Genomic DNA, 15,063 nt, shown 5'->3' with positions numbered 1-15,063 from the left:
TGTGTGTGTGTGTGTGTGTGTATTGAGAATTTTGTAAGGCTCAGGGGAAATCTAGGAAGAGGATGGTGGGAAGATTTTGGGTGCCAGAAAACCAGAGTGACTGCAAGCAACCAATGCATTTGCTTCCAAACATCACATGAAATCCTGTTATCAAGATTGCGATGATCAAGTTAATTTATTTTTAGACATTTTTAGTGCCAATCATAGTGGTACTCAGTTTTAATCCAGATCTTGGGAGGCAGAGGCACATGAATCTCTGTGAGATCAAGGCCAGCCTGGTTTACAGAGTGAGTTCTAGGACAGCCAGGGCTACATGGTAGACCCTGTCTTAAAACAAAACAAAACAAAACAAAACAAAACAAAACAAAACAAAACAAAACAAATGAACGGGTCGGCGGGTGGGGGGGGGACGAGTTATTCAGTTTCTGTTCTTAGCTACTTTCCATATGGAATATAACCACAAACCTCTAGGAATGGTTGGGCAAAGAAAGATGGTCTGAGTGGAGATGTGGTGGCTAGAAAAAGCTGAATGTGAAGAGTCCACACTCAAGTATCTGGGACAAACTTGCTAAGGCTGTGTCAGTTACCTCCTTGGATGGTCCTCTATGGTCCCTGCCAGATACACAATAGTACTGTGCACTGGGCTGGGTGTTTGCTTTGAAGGACAGGTTTTATTTCTTATTCATCTCTGTATCCTCAGGGCTTAGTGCCATATTTGGACAGAGCTTGGACTACATAAATGTTTGCTCAAGGTATTTCTGTAGCGTAATAATTTTCAAGGGTGATATTTTGTTCTAGGATATAGTCAAGAAAAAAAGTGCAAAAGCACAGTTCTTGCTCACTGAGTTGGAGGTCTCTTGAGCACAAATCTTAGCATAATTCCACAACTTCAATACCTAAATTACATCATCTTGAGGCAACAGATTTCTAGTCATTTGATATGAGAATTGTTCGACTTGTCTCTTTTAGAAAAGTGTGTCTAGTAACGCATGCACAGAATTCCTTTTTCTGCATGACCAATAAATATCTAGGTTCCTTAAAGTTGGGATCTGAGCTGTGGAAGTATTGTGTAAATTTCCCAGAGTTCTTCCCCATCAGCACTTAGAAATCTGAGAAATAAAGTAATAACACTGGACTAGGCCTGGTGGTGAATGTCTGTAATTCTAGCCAACATCTGTGTAGACACAGGTGGAATGACCATGCTTTTTATTTCTCTTAAGAATGAATGAAGAAGAAAAAGAAAAAGAAATCTAATATTCTGAGTAAGTAATGCTCCCATCTACCTAGGTGGCCAACCAGAAATTCCCGAGCATGCTCACTCTTCCCACACCCACTCAACCACTTAAGATATCCTGGTATATCTGTGCTTGGGCTTTTCTCACCACCCCCCACTGTCCTGCATAGCTCAATTGTGGGCTCTAATCTTGGGTAGTAGTTAACAGGTGACTGTGTCATCAACTCCTGGTTCTACAGCCCCTTGCTTAATCTATACTACCAGTACCAAGAGTAAGTTTTCTAAATATGATCATGTAATTCTTCTGTTGAACATATATTAATAGTACTCCCTTATGTGAGAATAACACCTCAGTTAACTCCCTACAAGGCTCCAATCATATTAAACATTTTATCATAACCCCAATTAGTGGATTATTGTTTTGCATAACCTTCTCTGTCACTCCACCTTCCAGGAGAGATCCACTCATCCTGTGAGTTTTAGGCTAGATGCCAGCCATGAAAGCCTGCTTACAGTCTTATACTAAAGTTCCTCCTACATTGTTCCTAAATTCATAGCAATACATCAATTATTCCATAGTTAACGTATTTTAAATTTGTCCCAACTAGAGTCCATAAGAAAAACTCTCATTATTAATTGTACATTTACTTAAAATTGATATGTTCAAAGAATGATTAAAAATTCATATTTCACTAAGAATCAAGTCTTAGGAAATGGACTAGCTAAAATGTGTTTTGTGCTCGTTAAGTTTTTGTCCCAACAAAACTAGGGTCATGTGAGGAAAGGGAACCTTGGCTTAAGAACTGCCTCCTCCAAACTGGCCTGTATACATGTTGGTGGGGGCGTTTTCTGATTAATGATTGATGTAAGAGAGCCTAGTCCACTGGGCAGTTGGTCCTGGGTTGTGTAAAATCCAAGCTGAGCAAGCCATGGGGATTAAAACAGTAAGCAGCACTTCTCCATGGTCACTTGCTTCAGTTCCTGCCCTAACTTCCTCAGACCTGGGAGTTATAACATGAAATAAACCCTTTTCTCTCCAAGTTGGTTTTCGTCAGTATTTATCACAACAATAGAAGACAAATAAGATGTCTATTTTCTGAGATTCCACACAAAAGTGTTAGTGAACATAGTAAAACATGACAGAAAAGTAAGGTACATAATACATCCACTGATTTCTAAGTTACTGTGCTGAGCAGGAACCGAGGTGATATGAAGATGACTAATACCCATTGCTTGATGTGGCTTCATTTTCACCCCTGAGCCCTAAATTGCTGGCCTCGGTGGTGTATTCTTCCATGTACTCTGACTAAATGGTGCCTCAAATATATTTCAAACCCTTAATGCATGAAAACAAAAGTATGACATCTTGAAATTAAAAAAACAAATTAATATTTCACATTAGTACAGTAGTAAAACAATAAAAAAGACTCTAGCAATTTGATTATTTTGATATGATTACATTTCCAAAACTTTTTAACTTTAACTCAGGTGACTAAAAATAGCAAAAATCAAATAAAAATTATTTTCTAGTCCTGTAATTGTTTAAAAGTGATAGAAAGTGAATGAACACACACACACACTTCAGTTGGCTTTAATAAGTTTCTTCTGGCCCACACAGAACTCCTAAGGAGATTGCCTTCAAAAGAGTATAGCACTTCGAAGCTAATCTTGACTTCTTACATATTAATTAAACTTCTCAGAAAGCAGCTTAGTTTGAATTTAGCATATTATAGAACAAATGTGAAACACCAATGGAAACAGAAGGTCAAAATTCTGAAAAGCTGATTTGATTTTATTCTCAGGAGGCCGCTGTACTAAAGCTGAATGACTTACATAAATACCTTTGGCATTTGCTGGATCCTGTTCCTAAACACAATGTTCATATTTCATCTATAATAAGAAAAGCATCTCAAAGATTTGCAAGGCACTAGTCTTGCGAGCGTCCAGTTTGGTGTCTTGAGTAAAGGGAGACTGGCAGAGTCAGCTTAATCCATAATGGAAAGTTGTAAGTGGGGAGCTTGAGCTGATGGCAGCTGCTGCTGGGAGGAGGCCACAGCTGTACTGACTTGCACAGGAGATTCTGCCACTTGCCCACAAAGCAAGCAGCTCTGCCATAGAGCTGAGGTCAAAGTATACACAGGACAGAGCTGAGAATGCTATCACAATTCTGAGGGGCTTCCCAGAGACCATAATAGTTTATGGCTTTCATTATAAATGAAACTATACTTAAATAATATTGCTGCTTCAACTCCTCATATTTAGATATCAGGAACGTGGTCTAGTTCACACTAAATGAGGTGGAATTTGCTGAAATTTATACAACTTAGACTCCAGCTGCTACAGTCAAAAGTCAACATATGACCTCAAACTTATGACTGCAGTCTTTCAGCTTGTTTTTTCTCCTGTTTTTAAAGCTAGTTCTCACCACACACATCTCTGTGGGATTAAATATTGCCTCAAACCCATTCACACCACATAAAACATCTCTTTGCCTTTCTTGTTTAGTCAAATTGAGAGCCATGCTTATGGTTTTAGAAAGAATGGCTGCAGCAATCTCAGAGGCTGGCTAACAGTGTGCCATTGATTAAAACCCAAAATTAATTTTCACTAAATTTTTATTTGATTACCTCTACTTCTGTATCAAAACACATGTCTACATCACTGGCTCAGGGTTTCCTTATAAGCCAAGATTTGGTTTTCCTAATAAGCCAAGACATAGGTTTTGAAAGAAGGACCCTTAGAATCAAGACAGCCTAATGAAGGTATGAGAAGGCCCTCCTAGCAGTATGTTCTTGAGTTGTGTTCAATGGCTTGTTAAATAGTAGTTGAGTGATGTAACATCAGGGCTGAGGGAGAGAACTGTCACAGTAGTTTCTCTGTGTTCCTGAGTTATGCCTCCCAGCTCTCTAGCAGCTAAAACTCACTCCCGGGGTGGGGACAGGGCACAATTGTGCCTGAGAGGTCATCTTTCTGGTTTCAACTGTTCTCTCTGTACACCCACAGTCCTAGAATTCTGGGGACAGTTTCAGGGCCCTGATATGGAGAAGGCCATGTCTGTCATTAAACACTCCATAGACAAATAAGTGGGAAGAAGTTAGGGCCAGCTCCTTTTTGCCTCCGGCAGGAATGGGCATTTTTTGGTAAAGAGAACTATATCTTCTAAAATTGCTTATTTTCCATGCCTGTAAAAAAGAAAATTGCCTGTGGCCCATGTGTTGACTCCATAGAGAAAAGAGGCTGGAAATGGGGTCTTCTTGCGTGTGTGATGCTGAGAATCAAATCCATGGTCTCATGCCTGTTAGGCAAGTGCTATATACTGAGCCACTTTCTCAGACTCATGGAGCAGGTTGGCACTCATAACTGTGCACACAGAGTCCAGCTTGGCAGAGAGTGCATAGGTATGATGATGTAAAGAACACTGGCAGACAGGCAAGGATAATACCCCATGCCCTGTTCAGCAGAACAAGCCCATGTATAATTTGTTGAGTAGCATTTCATTGTTAGTTTTGAAATCATTAGAATTCCTCTTCATGCAAATACTAAGAATTAGTTAGACTTCCAATGGCAGAATCATCATCATCAACATCAACAACAAAAAGTACATAAACTTACAAAAAGTAGCATGAAATTGCTCTTAAAAATAAGACTTGAGATGATATCAGGCCAAGATCCTGCAGGCTGAAACAGGAGGATTACTAGGTGGGCTGTCTTACAAACACTAAGTAACAGAAAGCCCACTAAGATAGCAAAGCAACAACAACAAAACAACCACCAAAAATCCACAAAACAACCAACCAAAAATCCACAAAACAACCAACCAAAAAAGATCCGATAATAACACCGCCCCCGAAAACAAAACAAAACCCCCCAAAACAACAACAACAACAAAAACCAACAAGGGGAACACAAATTTTTCATTTTGACTCTCAAAGGAGAAAGAATATTCTTCTTCTAATAGAATTTGAGAATTTCAGTGTCTTGACTTTCCACAACAACTTGGCATAGAATAAGGATTCCCCCCCCCCAAATCAGTTTAGACCTGCAGCACATACTGACACAATTACCCACAAATGAAGTGTGAATTAAATGAAATATTTTTATAAAGGGTTGATCAATCTAGTCAACTTCATGTGTTATGCTCAGATATGATTCAGTTTAAGAAAATGGCCCAGAGAAAGGAGCACAAACTTAAAAAAAAAAAAAATAAAAATAAAAAAATAAAGACAGCTGAATACTCAGGTAGCATTGACTCTTAGGAAGCAACATGCTGTCTTACTCTGATTTACTACATATTTTGGTATTGTCAAACGCACAGAATGAACCAATGTCATTATCATCACTATGCATTTCTTTCCCCGAGGTTGTGAATCTGTAGAGAAACTAGTTTATTATTGGACCAGCTCAACCTTCATTGAGAATGGTGATATCTTGTCAACCAACAATTTTGGTCCCTAACCACACCCTATGATCCCGTTTGTTTCATGAGGAAAAGGAGTATCTGTGTGACATTCAGTTCTGTCATTTCTAATCTTCCTTGTCTATCAAATTATGGCACAGCAAATTATTAGCATGGCATTTTCTTGCTTCAAACTATAGTTCTAAGTGTACTGCAAAACCATAGCAGAATCCCAATCGATGGGAATTTAATTAACTATCCATTATTCCCTGGTCAAAGCTCATGTTGGGGACACAAAAGGGACCAGAGTAGGGTCAGCTCCTCTCAATTCACTTGGGGAGAGAGAGCGTCAATACAGACTGTCATACAATGACAGTTAAGATTAACATGAGAATTTAATCCATACAAAGTAGGATGGAAGTGGGGTAGAGAGAATGGGGTCTTAGGTAACTTCCTTGAAGATTTATACTGACCTCTGAGTGAGGACTGCAACAATGACCAGGCCCAAGTTGGGGGACTTTCCCACTGGAAGAAACATCCATAACTGACTCACTCTTAGGGGGAAAGGTAGAGCTGTAAAAGTATGGGAAGCAGGCTTTAAAAATCTTGCAGAAAAGTGTGAGGCATTTTCATATTTAGTCTACAACTGGTGAGTGTGAGGTCTGCCCTAGAGTTCTGAAGACTAACATAGCAAAGTAACCTGTGCATCAGGTCACCTGAACCTGAGGCCCTCCACACACGCTCAGCTTCCCCACTCTCCATAGCCATCCCTGGGACAACACAGCAAAGATCACTCCCCTCCTCCTGTTCAGTCACTGCTCTGACGGTCAGGATGTGATTGATGGTGGCAGTCATCATTCTTGTTACCCACCACTAACAACAGTCCCATAGTCAACGACATCTCAAGATTAAAACCTGACTAGCCACACACCAGTGAGACCCACTAGCCTCAGTGAAATGTGCCTGGGCCAAGATAGGTATGTAGAGTGAAGAACTCCTGGGAACTCTCTGACCCACCGTATTCCTCCCTCTTCTTTTTTTTTTTTTTTAAAGATTTATTTATTTACTATATGTAAGTACACTGTAGCTGTCTTCAGACACTCCAGAAGAGGGAGTCAGATCTTGTTACGGATGGTTATGAGCCACCATGTGGTTGCTGGGATTTGAACTCCGGACCTTTGGAAGAGCAGTCAGGTGCTCTTACCCACTGAGCCATCTCACCAGCCCCTCCTCCCTCTTCTTGAGGCTATGATAAACTCACACTCTTGCCTTCAGTGGTTTTAAAGCCATGGGGCACTCTCCTGTCCCTCTCACACTCTCACACTCTCCCTGTCACCCCTCTTCTATGAGGATTGCTTTCCAAGACTCAGCTTATCCCGAAACTCTGTTTCTGACTGCACTCCTCCTGAATAGGAATCATTTCTAAAGAAGTATGGCTCTGTAAAGGTCATGTTTTACTTATTCCTTCAACCAAATGCTTTCCTTCCTTACAATATCTTTCTGTAGCACCAGGATCCGAACCTCTCACCTAAGGAATTACAGGAGCCATGATGGAGTCAATAGTGACTGAATAAGAAACAGGACAAAAGGAGAAAGACAGAAGAAGAAACTGCAGCAGGAAGCCCTAAGAGTCACTAAGTGTTGGTAGCATGTCAGTCAGAGGGAGTTAAGAGATCTTGGAAAAGCCTCATTGCTATCTCTGAAAGAGGGGAGTGCACCGCATAGATATTACAGCCCTTCAAACTCTGGGGTTGCCATCTTTAGTCTTTTCTATACAAACTGATTTCTATCACACTAGCCCAGTGTTATAAGAGATCTCAGGTATAATGAATGGTCTATTTCAGTGAGTCAAAAGTGTGCCCAGCTGGTTAGGTCCCATCAAAGGGTAAACATGGGCGAAGGAAAGAAATGAACCTAGGTTTGGGTGCTGGCATGGTTCTCACTGATTTGAAAGTCTCTCAGAGGTATGCTCACCTCCATAGCAGGGAGGCTGAGGTCAGCAGTTGGCATGGAAGCTTAGAATGGCTAGACATGCTCATGTCTTGAAATAATCACAGCTGCTCTCTATCTATTTAACATTTCAAAAGCAACCAAGCTGAGACTCATGTTAGTCACTGATGATGAATTTTACCCCAATCAAGACGAGAAAAAAAAAAAAAGGTAAGTTTTTATAATACTTTTGAATCAGAGTAGAAACCTGAGGACAGTTATCAGCATCCTTTCTAGTTTTGACTTTAAATTAAGAAACATAAAAGCATTTGCTTGTGTGTGTATATGTGGGGATGTGTGTGAAAGTCAGAGGACAGCGTGCAGAAGTTGGTTCTCGCCTCCCATCATGTGGGGCTGGGGATTCGGATACTCAGGTTATCAGGCTTAGTGGTGAGTACCTTTAGCCACTAGGTATCTCTCAGGCTCTTCTTTTGACTTTTAAAAGGACTAATGTGGTAGTAAGCCAGCTATCTTCATATTGCCTATCTATTCTGGGCTGTTTATTATTTACCTATGTCATGAATCTTAAACTCAACCATTCCAAGGGAAATGTCAGTCCAAACGTAACTATTTCATGGGAAATGTCAATCTGTTAGTTAGTTTTTCCAAAAATAACGCCAAACGTCTATACTGAAGTATCTATTGCATACAGGAATGGCATTGAAAAATGAAAGAAGATATAAACATTTAGTTGAGTGTTTTAAGTTTTGTCTGATTTGCCATCTAATGTTGTGGCAAAATAAAAATAGCTCACACAACTCCAGTCCTAAATTTTTTTTTAAGTGCACAGTCCAATACTATGAACTACAGGCATGTCACTGCACAGATGTCTTGAACTGACGTATTTCACACGTCCTCAACTGCAGACCTTTAGGCAGTGACTCCTCAGCTCACCCATTTCCTGACAGCTATCATTTTGATGGTCTATCTAAGTAGGACTTGTCCTTATGCCACTAGATTATTTCACTTAGAATAATGAACTGAATATTTTTAAAATGCTCAATGAAATCTCAGCTGCTGAAAGTATAAGGTCTAAGAATGCCTGGACTACTAACTATATGATACAATGTCCCCAAACTATATGCTACTCTCTCCAAGTCTTTCAAGAGAGAATGTGGCTCTGACTTGGAAAAATATTTTATGATGTCAGGATGAGCATTGATAGTCTCAGTGTACAGCATGCTCACTCCAGTTAGTTGGTCTTCTCTAATATAAACAAATCATAAAAACCAACGCTTAGAATACATGATTTGCAGGAGTGTGCCCCACAGGTTTATTTCCCACCCACTAAGCCCGAACTCTTGCTTATAGTTTGTCACTAACTTGCAAGGATAGTGTGAAATGGAAGACTGCAGGAAGGCCTTAGGCCAATTAGAGATGCAAAGGGCCTAGTAAGCAAAGGGTGCAGTGTTAGCTACAAAAGGGAACTGAGGGCCAGTGAGACTACGTGAGCCAAGTACCTTGAAATGCACACAGATCTAGTGCTTAGCAAAGAAACTGTTATACTAGAGGATGCTCAGGAAAGAGGGCAGCAGAAATCCTGCAGGGAAGTTTCAGTTGCAAAAAACCATGAGGGTTAAGAAGTGACTCCATTTTACTTTCTGATTAGTGTTTCAGATACAACAGTACTCCTAAAACAGGAGTATTCAAAACAAAATAAAACAAAACAAATTGAGAATTCTGGAAGTATTACTTTGAACTGTTATGAAGTTTTTTTTTGCATAATATTATATTCAGTACTACCAATAAAGACCCTGATGTGCTGATATTGTGTGCTTTCAGAGGGAGATTTACTAAGACAGATGATTAATACTGAGGCAGAAACAGGATTTTTAAATATTGTATGCCAAATTTATGACTGAAGCCACACATAACAGTGGCCAGTCTTAACCTGTAAAACTAAAAACTCCAAGCAAAACTACCCCTTTCTTTCCTGTCTAACTGATAGTACCTATCCTTAATAACCTCTATCCCTGCCAGGTACTCAGGGTTTTGGTGCCGAGCTGCTGAGCCTGGTTTTTAGAGTGAAATTGCAGACACAAAACTCACCCATGCCCATATGCATCTCTTTGTCAATCTCCTATTGACCTGTTTTCTCTTGCTTACGCCAGCCCTCCTCTCAACTGCTCTACTTTCTCCCAACCTTGGCACAATAAGAAGCCCATCTGTCCATGTCAAGTCCTCTCCAGCCCTTTCCTTTTAATACACGAGTGATCTAATCTTTCCTGCCCAGACTGGGACAATCCTTCACAGCCTGGTCTCCTGGGCTGTTCCCCAGAAGGAACTCTGGCTTTCAACACGTGCCTTGTCGCTATCTGTGTTTGCCTTAGACCCCCTTGTATCTTTCTGATTTCACCTAGAAAGCTTCAGTGAACAGAATTCTTATTTCATAAATTAGAATAATCTTATTGGAGAGTTGTACATATGTTCAACTTAGTATCGTTATAAAGATATATCATCTGTATTGTAGACATGTTTGTGCATAAAGGGACATTTTCTTTTTATACACACAGAGCAGTGAGTATTCCAGAGGCCCCTTTTAAAGTAGGTTGTTAAATATTCGGGACATAATTTAGAAGAAAGGTACCCCACGTGCTTTAAGCAGTTCTTGAAAATGGTTTCTCTCGGAGTCTTCCCCTCGACCCGCAAGTGTATTGGGAACCGACTCGGTGATACCATCAGACAAAAACTGCCGGGGTTTTTGTTTGGTTGGTTGGTTTTGTTGTTTTTTTATTTTTTTATTTTTTAAAAACCTCCATCCCTACCTTATGTCGAACTACCAGCTCAATATTTACATACCTTGAGTTTGCTATTTCCACTTTGGTTCTGGCCATGGCTGCCGCCCTTTGTGCACCTTCAATTGCTCTATCCACCTTCTCTCTAGTTTTTGTATTTCTTATTGGTATAAGCTGCTTCCTTATCCCACGGACCAGGATATTATTTTTGTATTTTCCCTCTTCTTTGGAGCCATCAGGAAACACAGTGCAGCCGTACCCATGCCTCTTGTTATTGGCCCACTCGCCTTCGTACTTCATGCCATTGGAGCGTTCACTGATGCCGAAGCCATTGCGCTTATCGTTCTTCCACTCGCCCATGTAGGTTTCCGTGGTAGTGGCATCCACATGATCTTCCACGGGGCAAAAATCACAGTCGACGTCACCGAAGCTGATGGTGGAGTTGGCATCGCTAGAACTGATTCTGCTCATGGCTGCATCACTGCGGACCGAGCTGCGCTTGCTGGAGATGGAAGACTTGGATTCAGACTTGCGGAGTTTCATGCTGCCGAGAAGGGAGCCCCGACGGAAGAGGCCGCCCTTTTTCTTGCCCAGTTCTGTGTCCGCATGGAAGTTGAGCACGAAGCCACCTCTTGTGCCAGCCGGGCTGTCTGCAGCCGCGGCTGCAGCTTCATGCAGCAGGCTGCCATTGCTCTGCTCACTGCGCAGCGAGGCCAGGGAGGTGCGCAGCGGGGAGCGGATCACTGTGGCCATGCCATAGGGCACACTCTGGCGTACACCGTAGCCATGCCGCATGCCTCCAGCCCACTGGCCCTGGTAGGTACCTTCGAGAAAGAAGATCAACATAGTGTGAGTCTTCAGGGACCGCATGTGCATACTGAGAGTACAGTACCCTGAGCAGGAAGGGCCAGGGTCAAATTTAACACACAATTTAATCTACTTCTGAATGGCTACTTGGTGACTTTGACTCTCATGGCTTTAATGTATAAATTTTCCTGATAGTCTAACGTCTGCTTTTTATTTAAATTTTTTATGAATGATAGGCATGCATAGGAACCACTGTTTGGTGTGTGAAGTAGATTAAACCTAAGACCTTTAATACACACTAGGCTCCATCAGTGAGTTACACCCTCAGAGCTGTGAACCTTTTTTTTTTTTTTTTTTTTCTGATACAAAAGGAGTGATCATTAGAAATCATCTTTTCCTGTCTGAAAGCATCAAAGGCAGTGCCACAGCAGGAAAAAAAATTCTAGTCATGGCTTCAAATATTTAGCTGAAAAAATGGCTTTTAGGTCTATGCCCAGGTATAGATTCTAAAAAGTACATAGGTTTAACATTAATAAGTGATCAGAATACTTGGGGTATGACTGTCCAACAAGATGTCCTGACTTTTCCTACACTTAGGCAAGGCTAAGCTGCTGAATACTGAGGATTGGTGGTGGTGGTGGTGGTGGTGGTGGGAGAGTGGGGGTAAAAATGGGGGGCATATTACTTGCTAAATCTATTTTCCCCCAGGCATTGTGGGTCTCCCTAGTCTCTGCCAAACTGGAAGTATCTGAGGGCAGGAATTTACTTTCAAAAGAAGACGAATGTCTCAGACTCATGGCTTATGTGTTCTGGGGTCTCTGGCTGTCTGAAGATGATGTTTAAAGAGCTTTAAAGAACTGACAGGATGGAAAAAACATCTCCAAATCTCAAAGGAATACTCAGCAGCGCCCATTAAAATTCTGTTGACCCAGATCACTTTTTCTATGAATATTACACTTTTTAGGAATAAGATAAACCCTAAAAATAGTTTAAGAGTTCTTCTACTTAATAACCAAGATAAATTTTAAAACACAACCTGGTAGAGATTTTTAAATGCTCTTTGGAAGCAATGAAGGCTAAACTAAAGAGCTCAGAATTTTCAAACTGAAGGCTATTTGCTTTCAGTTAAAGGTAAGTTTTGCATTGTAGTGTGCCCTCAGAACAGCTATCTGGAAAAATTTCAAATGTGATTACTTTGTTGTTATTCCTAACAATTCCCAATGTCAAAGAAAATAAATCATGATTATAAACGGTGATGACCTTGTTCTGTTTCTGATTATATGTTGTAATTTACATTACCCTGCAGATTTCCAGTGACTAGGATGCATTTTTCTTAATACAACAAGAGATAATGCTGTTGGGTACTATTATTTCTGAAGATGGTTCTTAGTATATAGTGCAGGCTGGCCTGGAACTCTCAGTCCTCCTGCCTTAAGAATGCAGGGGTTACAAGTATACAGCACCACATCTGTCACTGTTTTATGTCACTGTATAAATAGGAGCTGTTCCTAAGTCAATTTCAAGACCCCCCTCTTTTTCTTCTCATGCTGACATATTTACATTATAAAAAAAACACCAACAACAGATTAACAATGAAATACTAAGGGGTCTGGTACCATGACTGTAATATCTTGAGAGGACCTGGGGTCTTAACTTCTTTCCTATATATTTCTAAAGAGGGTGGAGCACAGCTCTCAAAACAGGGCAAGATTGTTATATACAAACATTTCAGAAGCTGAGTGTGGAAGTATATGCCTGTAATCCTAGCACTTGGAAGACTAAGGCAGAAGGCTACTGTGTGTGTATAGGTCAGTCTGGGCTACTCAGTTGAACCTCATTAAAAAAAATATTAGTGGGATTTCCCCCCATGATAATAAGCTTCATACTGAATAACAGTTATCTCCAAACACTGCTGCTTCAATAGGAAAAAAAATTATTAGAAACTTTCAACTTTGAGTTTTCCTACATGAACCCTAAATAGTAGGATAAAAGTTATATAACCTTATACACGCAATAAAATGAACCACTGTATTTAATATTTTGTGTTGTTAAAACTCCATACTTTAGCATTTTAACTTTTCTACAGAATAATTTTGCTAAAATTTGTAAAAGATGCTATTTGGCTTAAGTAGTTATGCTTTTAAAACACAACTATAATATTTTAATGAATCATAAATAGTGATAGAAACTTAATGTCCTCTAAAGGACAGCTCCAAAGTCAAGCCGGGATTTATTTTCTCAAAAACCTGCTTGAACACTCAGGCTGTTTATAAAGAACAGCAAGGATCAGAAAGTTTGAATATCCTTGGAACTATCAAATAGAACAGGGGCAGGAAACAAAGGTACCAGTGCCCCTCCCTTCTGAGTGGTTACACTATCACAGAACTGGAGAAAACCCCTCCAGGACAAGCTCAGCACCACTAGAAACCTGTTTGTTCAAAGTCTAAGCAGTTGGTCTGAAATTTTAAAGAGGTTTGGTTTAGTCAAGGAACCTAGAAAACAAGACCTATTTCTCTATGAAGCAGGTGGGCTCCAAGTTCTTTTGTCCAAAAGGAGTAGTGACGTACTATTCTCTGTTCCTAAGACACGGGGCAAGTTTAACACACAAACAAGTGTGTTTTGTTGTTATTGTTTTCTTTCTTTTTTTTTTTTTTCTTTTATTGCACAATATTGTTGAGACTAGCTTCTGGACCAAAATGAATTTTAGTCAAATTTGAACTACTGTGCGCTAAACTTAAGCATATGCTTCGAATGCTATAATCAACTATACATCTAGTTTAAAAAACAATGGCTGGGACTGAGGATGTAGCTCTATTGATAGAGTGCTTTTTTGGCATTAATGAAGCCTTAGATTTCATCTCCACATGTTCCTGGTTCATAAACCTGGTCCTGGAAAGGTGGAGGCAGAATGCTTAGTTCAGAGTCACACTTAGCTTAAAGCTAACATGGGCTACAGTAACCCTGTCTCAAATGCATAAATAGCACAGAGGGTCTTCCTAGATATCGTCCATAGCTTTATAGTAGGTTTATAATAAAGTATAACAGATCAGAATTTGCACAAAAGAATCTGGGCATCTGGACTTGAATTTCATGAATATGATGCATTTAGTTCTTAATATTTAGGGACTCTATTTCAGTGACACTTTACAAAGAAATCTCGAGTGAAATAAAGTGCGAGCCCTCACATGGAATTACTCCTTCCCCCCTTCCTTCCCTGCTGTCACTAAAAATATGTAGGAAGGGAGACAGAATTAAGCTAACTCAGGAATAGAGAAGCTGGTATTCCTACTTAAACTAAAACCTCTGTATGAATTAATTGTATCAATATAGATCTGTTTAGGCCATTGTTTTTAAATTATTGATTTTCTGATGAAAGGTGTTAACAGGAGGAAAACCAGGAAACTGACCAGCACAGAGTAAGCATTCAAAAGTGACTTACATGTTTAACATTTTTTCTTGATGATAGCATACCAGGGTTTTTGTTTTTTTGTTTTGTTTTGTTTAAATTTTCAAAGTTGTTTTAAAACAGAAGGCAGATTATTCAGTCACTTGGAGATATATTTGGCCTTGTGCAAGCAACAAAGACACATCGGCTTTACTGTGCTCTCTGTGTTCTGATTACTAAGCATAACAAATACCCTAAAGTCACCAAGTTTCATTTAATGAGTTTTAACTTTTAAAGGAAGTCTATATTGTAATTAAATTATAATAAAATAAGTCTATCTAATAATCTTTAAAATAAGGGCTATAAAATGATCATATTAAAAAACAACTAAATTTTTACTGTTGAACACAGCGTTTTGTTATATCAGAGCTAAGGCTTCCAATAACATTCAGAAACAATATTCGTAAGGCTGTCAACCAAGGCATATTGTGGTTCTGAACAGTAAATGGCCCCGTTA

At 39.8% G+C, this 15,063-nt stretch overlaps 1 protein-coding gene across 3 annotated transcripts in view; it reads right to left on the bottom strand.

The window, feature by feature from the left end:
* The window catches only part of Jph1 (junctophilin 1), a 90,630-nt gene that overhangs the window by 73,554 nt on the left and 2,013 nt on the right, over positions 1–15,063 (bottom strand). For all 3 annotated transcript variants that reach the window (XM_029533422.1, XM_021222234.2, XM_029533423.1), the window contains exon 2: positions 10,419–11,178. In XM_029533422.1, coding sequence (XP_029389282.1) covers positions 10,419–11,178 — 760 coding nt within the window. The remainder of the gene's footprint in view (positions 1–10,418; positions 11,179–15,063) is intronic.

The sequence above is a fragment of the Mus pahari genome, chromosome 22 (assembly GCF_900095145.1).
Source record: "Mus pahari chromosome 22, PAHARI_EIJ_v1.1, whole genome shotgun sequence".
Taxonomy (NCBI): domain Eukaryota; kingdom Metazoa; phylum Chordata; class Mammalia; order Rodentia; family Muridae; genus Mus; species Mus pahari.
The sequence above is the reverse complement of the archived record's forward strand: the minus strand, read 5'-3'. Positions and strand labels throughout refer to the sequence as shown.